The sequence below is a fragment of the Hippopotamus amphibius genome, chromosome 7 (assembly GCF_030028045.1).
Source record: "Hippopotamus amphibius kiboko isolate mHipAmp2 chromosome 7, mHipAmp2.hap2, whole genome shotgun sequence".
NCBI lineage: Eukaryota > Metazoa > Chordata > Mammalia > Artiodactyla > Hippopotamidae > Hippopotamus > Hippopotamus amphibius.
The window spans coordinates 3,173,658-3,194,178 of NC_080192.1; the positions used below are offsets into that span (position 1 = coordinate 3,173,658).

Sequence of the window (20,521 nt, forward strand, 5' to 3'; positions counted from 1 at the left end):
CCCCGTGCCTGTCCCGACGACCCTCCAGGGAGGCGCTACTGAGCTCCACGCCCCCCCCCCCCCCCCCCCCCGCCACTGCGGGCCCGGACCCTAAGACCGGCTGCAAGGGGAAGCCGCGTCCCGCTGGAACAGCCCTAAGCCCGGGGGACGCGCCGGCCCGACCCCCGCCCAGCCCCTCCTGCATCGCTCGGCCCCTCCGCGCCCCCTCCTCTGTTCCCTGCTCCCTCCTTTCCACCCCCTCCACGCCCGGCCCCCTTCTCGGGTCTCCCCACCAGACCCCCCGCTGGCTCCTCGGCTGGGCAGCGCCCCCCGGTCCGTCCCCCCGGCCCCGCCCGGCCCCCGCGGCCCCTCCTCGGTCCCCGCGGCCGCCCTGCGTACGGGGTGACGCAGCGCCGCCCGCCCGCGCGCCCCGCCCGCCCCGCCGCCGCCGCCGCCGCCGCCGCCGCGACCCGGCCGGGCTCCAGGGGCCGCTAACGGTCCCGCGCCCCTCGGCCCGCGCGCCCGCCCGGCGCCCCCCGCCCGGCGGACCAGGCGGCGCCCCGGGGCGCTGGGCGCGATGGGGGCGGCGGAGCCGCTGCGCTCGGTGCTGTGGGTGAAGCAGCAGCGCTGCGCCGTGAGCCTGGACCCCGCGCGGGCGCTGCTGCGCTGGTGGCGGAGCCCGGGGCCCGGAGCCGGCGCCCCCGGCGCGGGTGAGTGTCGCCGGCGGCCCGGGGGGCGGGCGGGGGCGGGGAGGCCGGCCGGCGGCGGGGGGGGGGGGGGGGGGGACGGTGGCCCGGGGACGCGAGGCCCGGAGATGGGGGCCGGGGGCTCGGCGGCGGCTGGCCGGGACGCGTCCCGGGCGCCCGGACGGGTACCCTCCGGCGCCGGGATGACAAAGAACCAGCGGGGGGTGCCGGCGGCGAGGGCAGGAAGGAGCCCGGGCACCTGCCGTCCCGGCGGGGATGCGACCCCGGAGGGCGTGGCGGCGGGGGAGGTCTGCGGCCCGAGGGCTGTCCCCTGGCCGGGGCCGCCTCTCCGTGACCCGCCCGCCGGTACCTGAAGGGCACCATCCGGATGGATTGTGAGGTTGGCCACGGTCGGGTCCCGAGGGAGTGCCGGCCCCCGCACCCGGGTCCAGCGTAACCCGAGGACGGATGCTTTGCTTGCGCGAGGGTGCAGCGCGGGGAGGCCTCAGCAGTTCCTGTTGTAAAGTGGCAGGAGGGCTCGTGACCTTCCCTCTGGGATGCGCCCCCTGGGGGGGTTGGTGTGGGTGTCAGTTCTGGTGCAACAGGCTGGACGCATGACCTGCAGAGGCCCTCAGATTTGGAGAAGTGTAATGTAACTGAAAAGCACACCCTCTCTCCCCAAGGAGAAGGGGCCAGCGGCTCCCTGGCCGAGAGGTCGGGTGGCAGAGGGATGGGCAGAGGCTTATGGGGGACACGTCATCTGATCCTGGGCAGGAGGAGGAGGATTTCGGGAGGCCTGTTTGGAGCGGGGCGGGGGAGGCATCTGGGGCAGAGGAAGCCCAGGGCTGGCGAGTGTGGGTGTGTTTCCATCTCATTCATTTGTCTTCGGCAAGTTTTTATCGAGGCCCTCTCGGGAGGGCACGGCAGTATCCTGGCCTCTGCTCAGCGCACGTGACAAAGTCCCTGCCGTCACGGACCATCTTCCATTAGAGGGGAACACACAGGAGCTTGTATGTCTGAGAAGAGCCCTGCAGGGTGGGGGCAGGTTGCTGTGGTGCTGGGGTCCCAGAGGTCCTCACTTACGGGGGGGCGTTGGACCAGAGCCCTGGAGAGACCTGTGCACATCAAGGAGAGATGGTCCAGGCCAGAAGACCACAAGTGCCAAGGCTGCAGACGGGCTGGCCGGGAGGTCCTACCGGTGCTGCAGGAGCGGAGGGAGATAGGGGAGGGGAAACAGGCCTGTTTGGTGGCAGGGGCTGAGGTGGGGACCCCTGGAGGGATTTATCCATCTTCACCCGGCGAAAGGATCTCTGTGGCAGCTTGGAGGAGAGCAGACGGAGGAGAGACTGCAGGTGGGAGGCTGCTGGCCTTGTCCAGGAGGGAGTGATGACCAGCCGGGCTGGGTCTGCCTGCTGCGAATGAGCAGGCCCAGGGGGGCGTGAATTCCAGGTGTGTGGTTACTGAAGTTGCTGGAAGAGCAGGGAGTTAGTTTTTAATTACTGGGGGCAAGGGTAGGTCAGGATTCTCTGCTGGACGTTCTGAGTTTGGGATGCCTTTCAGATGCCTCGTGGGCAGTCGGGGGTGCTGCGGTGGGTCTGCGGGTGCTTTCTGACACTGAGGTTGTGTGGCTCTGCTGCTGTGGGAGGGGTGGGGCAGAGCTGGCCAGTTAATTGTGGCCAAGGTCAAGGGTGGTTTCAGACTCTTGGTTTCTGACCTCGGGGTCACCAGAAGCATGGTCTGCAGAGAGCTTATCTGTGGCCAGGGGTCTGAGACTCTACCCTTCTACCAGCTTTCTGTTGTCCCCTTGGGAAGAAATGTCCTTCCTCGGATGTCACCCTCCGGCTTCCAGGCACCACTCACCAGGGCCCCGAGCCTGGGTCTTGCCTGGCCTGGCCCCAAGGGCTTTGGAGCGTTCCTGTAAATCTCTCGGCCTAAAGATGGAGCCCTCGGGTGCAGCCACTGTACTTCTGTATCACATTCAAACACGATGCATTCCTGCGGGGCAGCTTCTGCTGTATTTTACGGATGAAGAGACTGAGCTACAGAGAGTTTAAGAAACCGGCCCAACTAGTGGTTGAACCTGTGTCTGAGGCGTGGTGGGTCCAACTCCAGCTGCTGTGCACCAGGTGGTGTGGCCTCCCTCAGGCCAGCTCTGCCACGCGGACTCTGGACGGCTCCCACACGTCTGGGGGGGGAGAGGCGGTCACTCATCGTCTGCTTTCAACGTTGGCATCCTCAGCCGGCTACCATTATGGTTTCCGGTCCCCAGATTCTGGGTTTTGTGTGGTGCAGGGTCCACTCTGGGGCGGCTCCTCACAGGCACATCTGCCCGCCCCCTTCCCTGGGACGGTGGTTGCTTCACTCTTACAAACCGTGAGGGCCCTTTCGTACAGAGACTGGTATGCAAGAGACTGGTCCCCTCCCTGGAGAGGCTGGGGCTGCGGGCGTCCTGGCCTGCGGGCTTCCTCCAGAGCAGGCTGCACCCCGTGGAAGCCCGGGGCCAGCAGTGCAGGGCCGCAGCCGCGGCTGCGCGGGGCTTTCCTCGTAGCTGCAGCCCAGGGCAGTCATGCTTGAGGGCAGACGGGAACCAGTCCACGGGACATTTAATCAGTTACAGAGTGGCAGTGCCCAGCCCGCCACAGTCCCAGGTGCGTCCACGTGTCACGATGGACTGTGGGCTGGCAGGGGAAGGAAGGGTGGGGGAGGGTTGTGCAGAAACAGGCCGATGGGGTAGGGAGTGAATCGGGATCACCTTCGAGGAAGGACGGAGGAGGGACCTGAGCCGGGGCCACCATGTGCCCTGGGTGCGGCCGCTTTATCTGACCCCTCAGTTTCTCCAGAGCATCGCTTCTGTTTTCAGACAGGAAAAATGGAAGCTGCGATTGTATGGAATGTACAGAAGGGAGCCGGCTCTTAATCCAGGCCCACACTCCTTCCTCTGTGGGAGGCTCGGCGGTTCAGAGCAAAGGAAGGACCAGGATTTTGGGGGGCAGCGTTTTCTGGACCCAGCGACAGACAGCTGCTCTTAAGGAAGCTGTGAGGCTCCTGGGCGCCAGCCTGGTCGGAAGTGGGGCAGACTGAAAACAGGAAGCCCCGGCCCAGCCTTCTCACAGTGGGTCGGGCTCATTCAGCTTGAAACAGACTGAAATCATATCTGGGTTGTACCCCCGGCTGCAGTAAGACACGCTCAAAGAGACTCTGGATGTGTTCCTGTAGAGTTGGGGCTTGGAGGAGAGAGACAGAGAGACAGAGACAGAGACGGAGGGAGATTGGCACCCTGGGCGGGGGTGGGGCCATGCCCAGCCTCCACCTTTGAAGGAAACCCTCCCCTTCCTCAGGCCGCCCCCGCCCCCGTGCCCCAGGGCTGCTGCGGAGCTCCTTGGGCAGGTCGCTGCTGTGTTTACAGAATGTCCCCAACACTCCTATGCAATGCCCAGCAAAACGTAAGCAAGCCACAGATACTTAAAACAAAAAATTTTGTTTCTGTTTATAAAAGTAACTCTCGTTGGTTTACTAAAATCTAGAAAACACAGAAAAGCACACAGAAAGAAAATCACCCTTAGTCTTAACCCTCAACCGTGAACATTTGGTGTTTGTTTCTGTGCAAATATGCGTATTACTGTTTACTCTCTTAAAACGTGATTTTCTAACATCAACTTTATTGAGGCATAATTTGCATACAATAAAATTCACACATGTTAAGCGTGTAGTTTGGTGAATTTGCCATGTTTGATCCTCTGCCCTAAGGAAAAAGACTGGTATTTAAGGAACTGTGTTTTCTACTTTAGAAAAGGTATCTTCCATGTGTTTGCGAAGATACTGATGACATTCTTTTGCTTTCTGTCCTCCACTCTGTGTAGCCTCTCAATCAGCCTAGATTTTTGCATCGCAGACATTGTTAGAGAATGGAGTTGGTTTCTGCCTTTTGCGTGCTGTGTCATGAACAAGGGGGTTGGTCCAGAGTCAGGTGTGTTTCACCTCCTCCCTCTCATCCTGCCTGCACAATCTCAGTGATCAGCACCTTGTGGATTTCTCCTGAGCTTTGGTTCCAAGTTTCTGACCACGTCCGCTTTCCTGCAGGAGACAGCCAGCACCTCAGCCCCAGACCAGCCAGCCGGAGCGATGGGCCTGGCTCCCAGGCCTCTGTGCCCCCCGCTGGCGGGCTGCCCGGGCCTGGGTTCTGCCTGCCGGGCCCCATGTGTCCACTCTCTCTCCATTCCTCCTTGGTTCTCTTCGCACCACAGGCTGGCCCGGGGGCTCCTGCTGTCTCCTGCCTCTGGTCTGACCTTGTCCATCCTTCTTGTTCCCTGTGTCCCTTCCTTGAGCACCCCTCCGAGGGGGGAACCCAGGGTTGTTGGGTGAAAGTTTGGAAAACACCCCGACGCCCTTCTCACGCCGCCCCAGGCCCTCAGGCCCTGCCCTGGCAGCTGGCTAGGCATCGCCCATCCCCCCCATGGGCTGCGTGTCCTGCTAGAAAGTTCTGTCACGTGCTGCTCACCGGCCTGACGCGCTCCCCTGGCCTGGCTTTCATTCAGGGCTCCCCAGAGCTGAGCCCTCCCCCATCGACTCCGCCGCCACCCTCTTGAGCCCAGCTGAGCCAGCCTTGAATCCCCACACAGCCCTCCTCTCACCGCCCCCCCACCCCCGCACGCTGACCCCCTCCACCGGAAATGTTCTCCTCCCCTCCCTGCGTTCAGATCTCACCCTTGCCAAGGTCCAGCTCTCCTAGTACCTTGCCCTTCCGTAGTCTTTCTTTTGATGGCTTGTGTAGGTGTTGGTTCCTCTGTGCTAGTTACTTCTTTCTACTGTGTGTCACGCGTGTTGCTTCTTTTTGTCTTGGGACTATCTGTCTCGCCTCCCTGTGTGCTCTCTGGGCGGAACCCAGTGTCCGATGGCCTCACCTCCTCCTCCTCTGCCCGTCCCCTTTCTCCCGGGGTCCCTCGTGTGTCTGCGTGCACGGCAGGTGCTGAGTGACCACCACGTGCGTGGCTGCGCGCGGGAGGCAGGGTGTGGCCCGTCCCTGGCCACGTGGTGAGTGGAGGCCGGCTCGGGCGGGCTCCGGCCGTGTGGGACGCAGCGTGTCGTGGGGTCACCGCTGCCGCTGGCAGGAGGACCAGGCGGGACGTGGTAGCTTGCTGTGTACTCTCCTAAGCACCCTGACGTTTGTCTGGAGGATGTGGGTTTGAAACCCTTGGAAGCGGCCGGGAAGCCGAATGGTTTGTGTGAAGCCCACAAGTTCTGCGGAATCCCCTAAAGCGTACACACTGCAGGTCCCGTGCCCCGCGTTTCGGTAACCCCCAATGTGTCCTCTGTGCCCACGAGGAAGTCAGGAGCACTCTAAGTGGCAACCCCGTCTGCCCGTTTCAGAGAAAAAGTAGCATCTCTTTCCAGATTGGCACGTGGTCCAGTGTCGGAAGCGACGCACAGCCTCCTGCGGTCTGGAAAGCAGCTGCCAGGGAACCGCGGCGCTGCCCTGTGCGTCTCTAGACAGCCGCCTCAGGTGGGCCAGCGTGGTCGTGAACACTCGCTTCTCTGAGGTAGTTCCAGGGTTAGCTTCTGCCTGCCACTCTCACATAGGTCAGCACACATTTTCTTCAAAAGCCAGAGAGCGGATATTCCAGGCTCCGCGGGTCAGGGCTTCTCAGCCCCGCTGCGTTAGCACAGGAGCTGCTGCGGGCGGCCGGGGCGGGGCTGTGTGGGGCTGCGTGGGGCTGCATGCCGGGAGAGCTGTGTCTGCAGAGCGGGCCCGCGGGGTGCCGACCCTGCTGGAGACCGTTGTCCCTCCTCGTGCACGTCCCTGCTCTGTGGTTTGGGGCGCTCACGTTCAGGACTGCTGCGTCCTCGTGTTGGATGGACCCTTTCTACCCTGTGAACGCCCGCCTCTCTGTCTCCGATCACCTCGTTTGTTCTGGATTCTACTTCATCGGTTGACGTGGCCACTTCGGCTCTGCACGCCTTTCCTGTCGTCGTACTGTCAGCCCGCTCGCGTCACTAGATTTGAAGGGAGTTTCGTTAGAAACATAGGGTTGACTCGTGGTTTTTAATCAACGAGGCCAATCTATGTCTTTTTAATGTAAATAGATTGGGGCTTACGTCTGCTGTTTTATTTTTGGTTTCTGGTTTTCGTTTCTCTGCTCTGCCCTGGCTTCCTGTGAGTTACTGAAACATATTTTTTTCAATTCCATTTTGACTGTGTGTATAGTTTCATCTTTGTCATTAGCCGTTTGTTGTGGTAAAATATCTGTGCTGTGTGTGGACGCACCTCTGTGTGTGGGTGCACCTGTGAGTGGGTGCACCTGTGTGTGGACGCACCTGTGTGTGTGGGCGCACCTGTGTGTGTGGATGTACCTCTGTGTGTGGACGCACCTGTGTGTGGACGCACCTGTGTGTGTAGACGCACCTATGTGTGGACGCACCTGTGTGTGTGGGCGCACCTATGTGTGTGGACACGGCCCTTGAGCGGTTGCCCGAGGCATCGCTCTGCACGTGTCTCCTCCCCGTTGGGGCGGGTGGTGCGGCCACTTGACAGCTCGAGTGAAGTGCAGAAACCTACCTCCCTCTGCATCACTCGACTCCCCCCCGTTTATAGTAAAATTGTCTTAAGTGTTTCCTCTCCATGCATTTAGAATCACATTAATGTTATAATTTTATCTTCAACCCTCACACATAGTTTAGAGAAGTCAGGAAGAGAAGGAAGTTCTGTGGTGTTTACCCGTACCTTTGCTTACTGTGTCCTTTCTTCCCCCTTTTCTTTTTTCTTTCAGGGATTCTTACTTCATGTCTACATCCTGTGTCCTTTCTTTTAGGATAGGTCCACTGGCAACAAGTTCTCTTAGTTTCTCTTCATCTAAGAATGTCTTGATTTCTCCTTTATTTCCAAAGGGTAATTTTGCTGGGTGTAAGATTCCAGGTTGACCGTTCTTTTCTTTTCAGCACTGGAAAAATATTATGCCACTTCCTTCTGGCTTCCATGGTTTCTGAGGAAAACTCCACTGTCATTCACACTTTTTTCCCCGGGGGTAAGATGTTGTTTCTCTGTCGCTGATTTTAACTTTCTTTTCTTGGTACTTGGTTTTCGGAATCCAGGCTGTGATGTATCTTGGCTTGGATCTCTTTGGATTAATTGTATTTGAGGTTATGTCTTTTGTTGAATCGGGAAAGTTTTCAGCCATTATTTTTTGAGTACTTTTTCAGCCGTCCTTCTCTGCTTCTGGGACTCCAGCGACACACGTTAGGTCCTCTGTTACAGTCCCCCAGGTCCCTGAGCCTCTGTTTGCTTGTTTGCTTGTTTTTAAAATTCAGTTTTCCTCTGTTGTTGGATTTGAGTAATTTCTGTTGTCCCATCGTCTGGGTCACTGATTTTCCTCTGTCTCTGCTGTTGAGCCCACCCGTTGTATTTGCTTCCTATTTTCGTTATTGTATTTTTCAACCCTAAAACTTCCATTTGGCTCTTATTTATAATTCCTGTGTCTTTGCTGAGACTTTTTTCTTTGCTGAATCTTTTTTTTTAAGATTTATTTTATTATTTATTTATTTTATTTCTGGCTGCATTGGATCTTCGCCGCTGCACATGAGCTCTCTCTAGTTGTGTCCAGGAGGAGCTATTCTTTGCGGTGCACGGGCTTCTCATTGCCGTGGCTTCTCCTGTTGCGGAGCACGGGCTCCAGGCGCGTGGGCTCAGCAGCTGGGGCTCACGGGCCTAGCCGCTCCACAGCATGTGGGATCCTCCCTGAGTAGGGCCCAAACCTGTGTCCCCTGCATTGTCAGGCGGATTCCTAACCACTGCGCCACCAGAGAAGCCCTCTTTGCTGAGTCTTTATACGTCTTTTTTTTTTTTTTAAGAACTTTTATTGAGATACAGTTAACAGACAATAAACAGCATATAGTTAGAGTGTACAATTTGGTATCCCAATCTCCCAATTCATTCCCTCCCAACCCTCCCCGCTTTCCCCACTTGGCATCCATATGTTTGTTCTCTACATCTTTGTCTCTGTTTCTGCCTTGTATTTCCTCTTTCACAGTTGTTAGCATTTGCCTTATGTATTGAGGGGCTCCTATATTGGGTGCATATATGTTTATAATTGTCATCTCCTCTTCTTGGGTGGATCCCTTGATCTTTATATAGTGTCCTTTCTTGTCTCTTGTAACATTTTTTATTTTAAAGTCTTTTATCTGATATGAGTATCACTACTCCAGCTTTCTTTTGATTTCCATTTGCATGGAATATCTTTTTCCATCCCCTCACTTTCCATCTGTATGTGTCCCTAGATCTGAAGTGGGTCTCCTGTAGACAGCATATATGTGGGTCTTGTTTTTGTATCCATTCAGCCAGTCTGTGTCTTTTGGTGGGTGCATTTAGTCCATTTACATTCAAGGTAATTATCAATATATACGTTCCTATTACCATTTCCTTAATTGTTTTGTTTTTGTTTTTGTAGGTCCTTTTCTTCTCTTATGTTTCCTGCTTAGAGAAGTTCCTTTAGCACTTGTTGTAGGGCTGGGTTGGTGGTGCTGAATTCTCTTAGCTGTTGCTTGTCTGTAAAGCTTTTGATTTCTCCATCGAGTCTGAATGAGATCCTTGCTGGGTAGAGTATTCTTGGTTGTAGGTTCTTCCCTTTCATCACTTTAAATATAGCATGCCACTCCCTTCTGGCTTGCAGAGTTTCTGCTGAGAAATCAGCTGTTAACCTTATGGGAGTTCCCTTGTATGTTATGTGTCATTTTTCCCTTGTTGCTTTTAATAACTTTTCTCTGTCTTTAATTTTTGTCAGTTTGACTACTATATGTCTTGGTGTGTTTCTCCTTGGGTTTATCCTGCCTGGGACTCTCTGTGCTTCCAGGACTCCGGTAGCTATTTCCTTTCCCATGTTAGGGAAGTTTTCAACTATAATCTCTTCCAATATTTTCTCAGGTCCTTTCTCTCTTTCTCCTTCTGGGACCCCTATAATGCGAATGTTGGTGTGTTTAACATTGTCCCAGAGATCTCTTAGGCTGTCTTCAGTCCTTTTCATTCTCTTTTCCTTATTCTTTTCCACATCAGTGATTTTCACCATTCCTTATTCTTTTCTGCATCAGTGATTTTCACCATTCTGTCTTCCAGGTCATTTATTCACCCTTCTGCCTCAGTTAATCTGCTGTTGGTTCCTTCTAGTGTATTTTTCATTTCAGTTATTGTGTTGCATATCTCTGTTTGTTTGCTCTTTAATTCTTCTAGGTCTTTGGTAAACTTTTCGATCTTTGCATCCAATCTTTTTTCAAAGCCCTGGATCATCTTCACTATCATTATTCTGAATTCTTTTTCTTGAAGGGTGCCTAGCTCCTCTTCATTTAGTTGTTTTTCTGGGGTTTTATCCTGTCCCTTCATCTGATATAAAGTCCTCTGCTTTTTCATTTTCTCTTATCTTTCTACAGCTGTGGTTTTCAGTTTCACAAGATGAAATCCTGCTGATACTGCTTGATACTGCTGTCTGCCCTCTTGTGGAGGAAGCTATCTAGGAGGCTTGTGCGTGCTTCCTGATGGGAGGGACTGATGGTGGGTAGGGCTGGGTGGGCGGAGCTCGGTAAGACTTTTCCATTTTTTTTTTTAAGTGTGTGATTATTAATGAAGGCTTTTCATTGTGGCTGCTTTAAGATAATCCCAGCTTCTTTGTCACCTCCGTGTTGGCATTGAGTGATTGCCTTTTTTTCTCTCAGTTTGAGATCTTCCTGGTTCTTGGCATGGTGATTGATTTTCGACTGAAACCCAGCCATATTTGCATTATGCTATGAAATGTGGGATCTTATTTAAATTTCCTCTTTTAGCTGGTTTTCTGCGACACCGCATCATCATGGAAGAGGGGTATTAGTTACGCCAAGTGAGGGAAGAAGTCCAGGTTCCCCTTGGCTTTGTCGACACGCAGGGGGGCTCCTCATTGCTGCTGGGTGGGCTGGGACTTGTGGCCCCCCAGTGGGCCTGCACAGAGACCCCCTGGGCTGGAAGGGGTAGGGGTGCCTTGTGACTGCTCCCAAAGGGTCTCCTGGCAGCTGGGTGGGTGGGGGTGGGAGTCCTGCGTCTCCCCTAGGTCTCCCCTGACACCACCCACTGCTGCTGGGTGGAGGTGGAAGTCCACGCCCTCTGAGTGAGGCTCATTACCAGCTGGCTGGGATGCAAGTTCTGCCCTCTGCGTGCCTTCTCTCACACCACCCTGGTGGGGGGTGTCGGGGTGCCTCCCTACACCCCGAGGGTGGAAGTCTAGGCTCCCAGGCGGGCTTTGCTGGTGCGCGTGGGGGTGGGGCCAGGTTTTCTGTGTGTTTGCTGTTTCTCTAGAAGTTTTCTGTCTTCCTGGGCTCTCCTTCCCCTGTCCTTTGAGCAGAGAGAGCAACCTTTGTTGGAGTTTTTTGTTTACACCATTGGCATTTCCAGGCTGCTGGATTCTTCAAATCTGACGTACATGAGGCAAAAGGAAACCCAGGGAACTCACCCCCTGCCCTTCCCTGGTCCCGAGGTCCCCGGTCAGCTTCCTCCTTCTCCCCGCCTTTCAGAGTCTCCCTGCGTTTGTGACATGTGACTCAGTGGGAGGAACAGGGATAAGCACGCCTCGTCCATCATCTTGGAAGCAGAAGGTCCCTGTGCAATTTTTTAAATATTTTTTCAAATATTTTTTCTCTCTGTTATTCAGAACAGGTTATTCCTACTGACCGGTTCAACTTCGCTGACTTTCCTCTGTCTCACCCACGCCGCTATTGAGCCCAGCTAGTGGATGTTTTCTTTCAGAGGCTGTACTTTCCGTTTTAAATTTCCCATTTGGTTCCTCCTAATGGTTGCTTTTTCTCCCCTGGGAACTTCCGTCTTTCCATTCACTTTGAGAATGCTGAGCGGTACCGCACCGAGCATGGTTAGAACGCCCAGAACGACCACGGTAAAGCGCTCGTCTGATGCCGCGACGTCTGGGTCATCACAGGCGGGGCGTCCGTTGACTGTCTTTCTGCTTGGGCGTGTCAGCGTTTCCTGGTTCTTGGTGTGCTGACTGATTTTGTATCCCGGACATTTTTAATACTTCATTGTAAGACTCTGGGTGCCGTTAAAGTCCTTTGGAGGATTTTCTTTTCTCAGGCAGGTGCTTCGCCTGGTTGTACTCAGATGGCAAGTCTGTCTCACGTCGTGGGAGGGGCTTCCACATCCGTCCAGCGCTCAAGGCCTTTCTCACGCTGCTAGGGGCCACCCTGCTGCCTGTCACTCGGGGATGAGGCTGGGCCCCGGGCGCTGGCACATGTGGCAGTTCGGTTCCCAAGGCCCCTCGGTGCTTCCCGTGGTTCTGCACGTGGCGGCCGCGGGGACCCTGGCGTGTACCAGTTCACGGGCAGAGCCAGGGTGCCCTTCCCCAGCCCCACCCCCCCGGCCACGCTCTGGCTCCTCCAGACAGAGCGGTGGGTCTTCTCTGTCCGCATCCAGCGTGCTGCTCCAGATCTCAGGCCGCTCCGCTCAGAGCTGGGATGGAGAGGACAGAGAGGCTCTGGAAGGCTGCATGGCGCTGCTCCCTGGGCGAGGGCGCTGCTGCGGCCCCTGGCCGGCTGCTCTTTGCTCCTGGCGCCCTCCGTTAACTGTCTTCCTCCGGTCTTGTCCAGACGTCTTGGTCACGATCCGGGGGAAGGATAGGCGGTCGTGGGCCTGCTGCCTCCAGGTCGGAACTGTGTCTGTCTGGGCTGACGCTCTCGTGCCCGTGGTGTGTTTACCGCCTCATACGTGGAATCCTGGCCACAGCCCTTTTAGCCGTCCTAGTGTCCCCCCATTTCAGAGGTGGCAGTCTGGGGTGGGAGGGGGCTGCTCTAGAGCCCAGACACCGAGATCCTGGGGTGCACCCCCCTGCAAGAATGTGGATTCCAGTGCTCATTTCAGCAGTCCCCACTGCCTTTCCTGGCGGGCAGGTGGGGGGAGGGCAGGGTTCCTGGAGCAGGAATCAGTCCGGCTGCAGCCCCCAACAGAGGCCCCTGGTCACTAGGCTGGAGAAACTCACATGGGGTAGCACGTGGTCAGAGGCACTTGTGGCCGCACAAGTGGGAATCGGGGACGGGCCGTGTCCTGTGTGTGGAGATGCGTGTGTCCCGGAGTTGGCTTCTTGGGTATACAGTCCGCAGATCAAGGGTCAGTGCAGCTGGTCCCCTGAACCCCAGGCCTGGGGACTCGAGGAGAACCCTGTCCCGAGCCGGTGGGGTAGCTGCGTTTCCTGAAAGGCCAGGTCCTGTCCTGTCGCAGGTGCTGATGGAGCAGAACCCCGAGGGGTGGCAGGGCTGGGGACCACCCGGAGCCAGACACTTGGCCAGGTCGCCGGCCCCAGGACTGCTGGGCTCTCCCCACAGTGTCCGGGGTGAAAGGCCAGAGTGCGACAGAGGTGGCAGAGAGTCCCTGTTAGGCAGGACTGTTTCCGGGAGTCGACTCTGGAGGACACATGCATTATCTTTCCGGATGGTGCTGATGACGTTTCTCTGGGTGGAGGTGACAGTGAACTGTCAGCAGGGCGGTGTCTGCATCCTGTCTCACGCCCCTGTTCAAAGGGCAGGTGTGAGCGGGTGAGTGTGAGCGGGTGAGTGTGTGCGCCTGCGCCAGTGTGTGAGCAGCGGTTCCTGGGTGGCAAGGGGCCGCCCCATCCCCGCCTCCCAGCCCGGGCCCCAGCACTCCCGGCGTCTCTGCTTCCGCTCTGGTCACACGCCTCGTGCAGTCTTTCTCGGGAAACCAGTGGACATCAGACCGCACCCGACCCGTGAAGCCACTGATTCCTGGGCCTCCGTCCAGAGCATGCCTGGCTCCATCCTTCCCGGGACCCCTTGGCCCCCAGGTCTGTGCAGCCTCTCGGGGGCCCGGTGGACGGTGCCAGGCCTGCAGCGGGACTGCCTTGACGCCCGGGGGGCCTGGGAGGCCTGATAAGGATGCTCCGTTGGAAGAGGGTCCGAGGGCCCGAGCTGTAGGCTCATCTGCCAGATGCTGCAGAGGCCCGGGTCCACAGAGACGCACGCTCCTGACGCCTTGTTCTGTCTGCTCCTCACTTGACAGCTCAGCAAGGGCGCCCAGGAGCCGCGAGGCATCTTAGACTAGAGTCCAAGGCCGTGAGGACCTGAGCCTCTCCTCTCTGCCCGGGGCTGCTGGCACTGCGGCCTCCTGGGCTCCCCAGGCATCGAGCCCCAGCGGGACACCTGGCGTTGGAGACGCTGCTCCCGCGGAGTCCTCGCAGGGCCCCTGGGCGGCCAGTGGTCACCTGCCGCCGGGGGCCTCGGCCCTGCAGTCCCGGCGCCGCCTCTGTGGTACATACCGCTGCCCTCACCCTGCTGCAGCCCCGCTGGCCTCCACCTGTCCCAGAAGAGGGCCCTTGCCTGGCTCCTCGCTGAGAGCGCCATCAGCCTCCGTCCGTGAGGCCTCCCGCCCCCCTCCAGTCCCGCAGCCCGTGTACCTGCTCCGCTGCCTTTTCCAGAGCGTTTGTGACTCTGGATAAGCGGACGAGACATTTGTATCAGTTTTGCCATTTATCGGATGTCTCCCCACCGCCGACTGTCAGCGGCCAGAGGCGGGGGCCCTGTGCCGGCACCGCCTCCCTGCTGGAGCGGGCTGGGCTGCGTCGCCTCCGCACCAGCCAGGGGGGCCGGCGGGCAGCTTCGGGCGCAGCGCCGGCCTTTTCAGTGGTCGCTCGAGAGCCTTGGCCAGTCGCTTGTGTTGAGGTTCAGCGTAAGCCGTGATGTCCCTGATAACGGAGCGTCTTCTGAGAGGAAGGGACACCTTGAAATACTTTAGGGCCTAAGGATTCCAAAGATTTTGCGCCTGGAATGATCCAGAAAGGCATAAAAATAGACGCCGCTGGGCTGGATGGGGATTCAGCCCACAGGCTCAGCGAGCGCGCGGGTTGCAGGCGGGCCCGGGGCCGGGCCTGCAGCTCTCGCAGCCCGCGCTGCGCGCGCCACAGGCCCGACTGCACGGCTGAGCCAGTGGGGCCGCTCTCGCTGAGGAAGGGCCTGGTGCCCGCCCGCTCGCCCTGAGCCCGCTGCCTTATCTGAACGCCCGCTCCCGCCCTGCTCTGTGGATCCCAGCTTCCCCCAGGGCCTGGCCGTCGCGGGCTGCGGAGGACCCCGCCGGCACGCGCCACCTTCTGGGGTTTTCTTAGGCCTCGGGGGTGGGGTGTCTGCAACAGGATGACCTCTGAGGGCATGGCCCCGTGCAGCCGAGTCGCAGTAAGCGGTGTCACCTGTCCCCTGCCCCCCGCGGCAAGCACTGAGAACAGCTCACACGTGGGCGTGGCTGGGCGCCAGGCCCTCTCCTCGGCACTTCAGGCGAGAGTCCTTTCATCCTCACGTGTCCCCACTTTACGGAGATGGTAACTCAGCACAGAGACGCTAGGTGTCTGCCCCAGGTCACACAGCAGGGACGCGCCAGGGCCCGGTGCCAGCCTCGGCTTCTCCTCTGGCTCCATTTCCGGGCCTTCTGGTCAACCGTGGGGGCTGCAGTTTGGCCGGAGTGAGGAAAGAGGGGCTTGACTTTGGGTCAGAAGCCATGAGAAGGGCGGTCTGGGGCGGGAGGCTGTCGGGAGGATTCCTCCTGTGAGCACGCCCGGGTGGGCGACTGCCGGAGCCGCAGTGGTGGACAGACAGACAGTCGGGGCCCCTGCAGCGCACGGGACACGCACACTAGGTTGCCTCCCAGGCTGGTGTCCTGGTGACGTGCTGGCCGCTGCTGGTGTGCAGACGAGGGTCAAAGGTCACATTTTCCCGGGTCAAGTAAATTATAATTGACCAGCACCTCATCTGAGCGTCGTGAACTTTGGGGCTAAAGTAATTAGGATATACGTATAGTTTTGTTTGAAATTACTGTGTTATTGAAATAAACCCGTAAGGGCTTTCCTGGCGGTCCAGTGGTTAGGACTCCATGCTTCCACTGCAGGGGGCATGGGTTCGATCCCTGGTCAGGGAACTGAGATCCCACACGCTGTGCGGTGGAACCAAAAAACAACAACAACAGAACAATAAGAAGAAATAGTTACAAATGGAAATTTCATTATTAATACAGACCATTCAATGGAAACAATGATTTTCCTAGTAAAAACGGGGTCTGCTGTGGATACGTCTGTAGGACTTCCTGCTCTTCTAGACGAGTCACCCTGGCGTGGGAGCTGCGTGGCCTCACAGAGCTTGTGAAAAATCGAAGAGGAGCTACGTTGGTTTGTTTCCAGTGATGGAAATCTGATTTCCTTTAAATGTTTGTGTGTGTCAGGCTAGACTGGGTGAAATGACTGCCGTTGTGGGCGGTACAGCTTCACTTGTGGTCCGTGGGGTCAGCGTAACCTCAGGGCGTCCTCACGGGGGCTGCTGATGGGTGGCCCTCGGGCTGAATTGGGCCCACAGGTGTTTTTTGACTCTTCCAGCCAGTTTTTCTTTTCCTTTTAAAATTGCAGTCAACATTTTAAATCAGGAGAGTTCACACCCAAAAATCCAAACTTCCAGCGTGTCCCCAAGTGATGTCGCCCGTGTGCCGCGATCAGGACTGTGGGCCCTGGGCGGGCGGGGTGCTCAGGGGCCGCCTGCCCCACTGCCTACTGGCGCTTCGAGAGCATGACCTTGAAACATTCAACGGTCGGACGCATTTCCCATTTCTGTGGCGTTGGAAGACAGTTGTTTTCTACATGGGCAAGGCCTTGGGGAGTGCCTGGGCTGGGTCCGGCGCCTGAGAAGTAGCTACCTTCCAGATTTGCGTGTTTTGACTGAAACTGAAAAACGGTTCTGGAAACGTCTAGCGGGGTGTGTGGACACGCAGAGGGTGTTTGCCCAGCGTCCACCTGTCCGTCCCCGCGCTCCCCTCCGTCGCCCCCGAGGGGTCTGGTGCAGGTGTGGGCCGGCCCTCATGGCCCGCGCCAGGTGGCAGGTGCCCGAGGCCGTGGTTTCTTCTTCTTGGTGGCAAGATCTCGAACACACGTCTCGGGGGGAAGTGTTCTCAGTGACATGTATGAAGAAGTACTTTCAGTGAGATTATGAGAAAATGTGTAATGCTCGAGGAGAGATGGAAAACTGGCCGCCTTTGTACGTTTAGTCCTCAGAATGCTTTGTTCTCATTGGAAATCCAAACCCTTCCCTTCTTTTGAGGCCACTTAGGTCTGTCCCTCTCCTTGTGGCCTCTTCCTATTCTGAATTGGTATCTCAGGTAGCGGCAATGTCACAGAGCCCAGCCCTGAAAATCCTTTCATCTGAGGCCTCATGTGGAGGTGCCAGGGATGGCAGTTGAGTGAGGCGGTGACGGGTGCCGGGGTGGGGCGGCAGCCCGGACCGGCCTCCCCAGCTCGCCCAGCCGGTCCCCAGCCACACCTCTGCGGTCTGCCCTGGCTCCGGCAGCGACCGCAGGTTCCTCACCCCTCGGTGCTTTTGTTTGCTCATGTGTCCGGTAGGGATACAGGTGCACCTGCCCCAGCGGTCCATGGGGGTCCGTCCGCAGGGATGGGTCCAGCGGGGCAGCAGCTGGCACGCCGGTGTCTCTGAAACCAACCAGGCCCGTGGGCCCCCCTCTGGCTCCCGTGGGGACCGCCACGTGTGCCCGCCGTGCCTCCTGCTGTCTGCAGGCCTGGGTCGCAGCGTCCTGGGTGACCCCAAGTCCCTCCGTCGGGGCCTGCCTGGGACACGGTTTCCCCAGGTGCCAGGACAGTGTGGCCACAGGGTCACCAAGTGACCGTGATCTGACTCCTGGGCGTGTGGGGTCTCTCGTGATGCGGGCGGGGTCTCCCGACTCTCACGTTCGAAGCGGAGCAGGTGTCGCCGAGTGTTGGGGGGCGGGGGGCGCACCGCGGGGCCTCGTGGAAAGTCCGCCGCGCGCGCGGAGGCCGCCCGCCCTCCGCCCTGGCGTGGTCTGCGGGGTCGGGTGTGGAAGGTCGCAGCTCAGCTTTGCCACTGGACGGGCTGTCGTGTCACAGAGGAGAGCGGCGTGCTGGCGTGGACGTGGCAGATGCGGGCGGCGGGGCAGCGTGACCACAGGGCAGGGACGTTGTCTTCTCCGTGGCTTCTGGGTTCTCCGAGGCGGTTAGCTGGGGCAGGAGTACTTTTGGGTCTCATTTCCGCAGGGAGCTCGCACCAGGAGTGCTCTGCCCCTCCAGCAAGTGTGTGGGGAGTGAGCTGCCGGGAAGGTGTCTCACGTGCGATCACTCAGGGAGTTGGGAGGCTGTGGCCTCAGACCCTCGGGCTCTTCCTTGGGGGGGCCCTGGGTGCTGGCGCTCGGGGTGAGGCTTCGGGGCTTCCAGCGCCCGCTTTTCTCCCTGGCCTCATCGCCGTCTGGTCCCCACGGACGTGCGTCTCAGACTTTGACACGACGCGTCTGATGCTCCGTGGGGACCTGCCCTGTCCCGTGTGCTTCCCCCACACCTGTCCTGGGAGTGGCGTTGTGCCCGTGACTGTGAACTTGTCTTAGCTCCTGGAAGTCTGCGGGACCCCGGCCACCTCGCCACCACCGGCCGGGCGTGTGCGCGCTGACACATGGGCAGGGACTCTCCTGGCAGAAGGGAGGCCACTGTGCGCTGGGCTGTCCAGGAACGTGTACGCTAAGCGGATTGACAGACAGCAGGGACTTTTCTCCTCTGAGTCACGGCCGTGAGGCACACTCCGTGTCCGTGGGTCACAGTGGGCACCAAAAACCAGGAACTGAGAGCCGTGGTGACAGTGGCTCGAGTCCACAGCTGTCCCGGGAGGTGTGTGGGCAGCCTCTCCCGCAGGCATCACCCGTGGTTCCTCTGGAACAGGGTGGCCCTTCGGCCACCACCCTTGTCGGAGGGCAGGGCCCAGGCACACTCCTTGCAGAGGGGAGCACAGGACCTTGCGTCTGTTGTCAACCTTGAGACTTCCAACCCAGGTTTGGTTACAAAATTTCAGTCCGTTTTTGGAAAGGACTGTATTGCATGAGAAGAGTTTTCTGAGTAACAGTTATAAACATTTGAACTGGTGCTAATGGCCCTTAAAATACATTGCTTTATTATTCGAAGGAAAAACTAATGCTGAACTGAAACAGAGAGAGCCACGTTCAGGTTTCGCTGAAGGATCTGAGAACATGAAAGCAAAGGGGGTTGATCTTAGTCATTCAGTCGGCATTTCTAAGTCACTTGAGCCACATTCTAAGAAGAAATGAAAATTACGTAGAGTATGGCTTTATAAAGTGTGCAAAACCTAATCAAATGACCTACCCTGATATATTATTTATAAGGATATTCTTGTAAATGAAAGAGTAAGTCCTTCAAAATTAAAGATATTCAAACCGTTTGCTGTATGTGGCGCTTGATTATTGTTTGTTTGAAAAAAAGGTCTTTTTCTTCACCAGTTTCTGAGTGGGTTTGTGGCTGTAAGTGTCCACACTTGGTTGCCTGTCGTGCACACTGGAGTCGAGGGGGCGCCGTGGTTGTAGGTACAGCCGATGTGCCCCACTTCCGTCTCCCTTTGGTGTTTGGATTTGGCAGCCTCTCTCTTTTTTAAACAATTGACTTAAAAAAAAATTAACTTATTTATTTTATTTTTGTATTTACTGGCTGCATTGGGTCTTTGTTACTGTGTGTGGGTTTTCTGTAGTTGTGGCGCGCGGGGGCTACTCTTTATTGTGGTGCACGGGCTCCTCATTGCGGTGGCTTCTCTTGTTGTGGAGCACGGGCTCTAGAGCGCAGGCTCAGTCGTTGTGGCGCATGGGCTTCGTTGCTCCGCGGCCTGTGGGATCTTCCCAGACCAGGGCTCGACCCCGTGTCCCCTGCACTGGCCACTGCGCCACCAGGGAAGCCCTGGCAGGCTCTCTTCAACCTCTACCTGACAGGGGACGTTTTTTGATGGATTTGCCGAAAGCGAGCCCTGGCCCTGCCACGACGGCCTGTGGCTTGGACACGTTCTTTGACCTCCGAGCTCCGGTAAAGTGAGGGTCTGTGGTCTTGCACGAGCCCGTCTGTCTCCCTCCCGGCTTGCTGCGAGGATCACGCGAGCGTATGCGTTTCACACAAGGTTGCCCTCACGAGTGGCAGCTCTCATCACTCTCACTGCTGTTACGCCCGGCGTGACGCCAGCGCAGCCGTGGGGCAGAGCGGGCACACGGAGACCTGGGCTGGACTCGGGTCGGCCAGGCCCTGTGTGAGGTGCCCGGGGGGACACACACAGCTCTGACCGGAACGGGCAAGGCCGCCCTCGGGAGCTGCCACCTAGCAGGAGGCAGAAGAGTGACTGCAGGCCTGGCCAACCCGCTGGTGAGGGAGGGGCCTGGAGGCCTCGCCCGGGAGGTGGGGTTCAGGCTGAGAAGCAGAAAAGCCCTGGGCCAGTCAGGTGGCCGTGCGTGTGTGTGTCTGGGTGGGGCGGGGGTGCGTGTGTGTGTGTCTGGGGTGTGTGTGTGTGATGTGTGTGTGTCTGGGTGTGTGTGTGATGTGTGTGTGACGTGTGTGTGTCTGGGGTGTGTGTGTGATGTGTGTGTGATGTGTGTGTGTCTGGGGTGTGTGTGTGATGTGTGTGTGATGTGTGTGTGATGTGTGTGTCTGGGGTGTGTGTGTGTGATGTGTGTGTCTGGGGGTGTGTGTGATGTGTGTGTGACAGGTGTGTGTCTGGGGTGTGTGTGTAAGTGATGTGTGTGTGTGTCGGGTGTGTGTGATGTGTGTGTGTGTGTGGTGTGTGTCTGGGGTGTGTGTGTGATGTGTGTGTCTGGGGGGTGTGTGTGTGATGTGTGTGTGTGTGTGACGTGTGTGTGTGGGGGTGTGTGTGTGATGTGTGTGTGACGTGTGTGTGTGTGATGTGTGTGTGGGGTGTGTGTGTGTGTCTGGGGTGTGTGTGTGATATGTGTGTGTGTGTCTGGGGTGTGTGTGTTTGATGTGTGTGTGTGGTGTGTGTGTGTGATGTGTGTGTGTCTG

At 57.7% G+C, this 20,521-nt stretch overlaps 1 protein-coding gene across 1 annotated transcript in view; it reads left to right on the forward strand.

Moving 5' to 3' along the window:
• The first annotated feature begins 430 nt into the window (after positions 1–430).
• CERK (ceramide kinase) overlaps positions 431–20,521 on the forward strand; it is a 51,750-nt gene continuing 31,659 nt past the window's right edge. Inside the window, exon 1 of the mRNA XM_057740949.1 lies at positions 431–689. Coding sequence (XP_057596932.1) covers positions 557–689 — 133 coding nt within the window. The 5' untranslated portion in view covers positions 431–556. The remainder of the gene's footprint in view (positions 690–20,521) is intronic.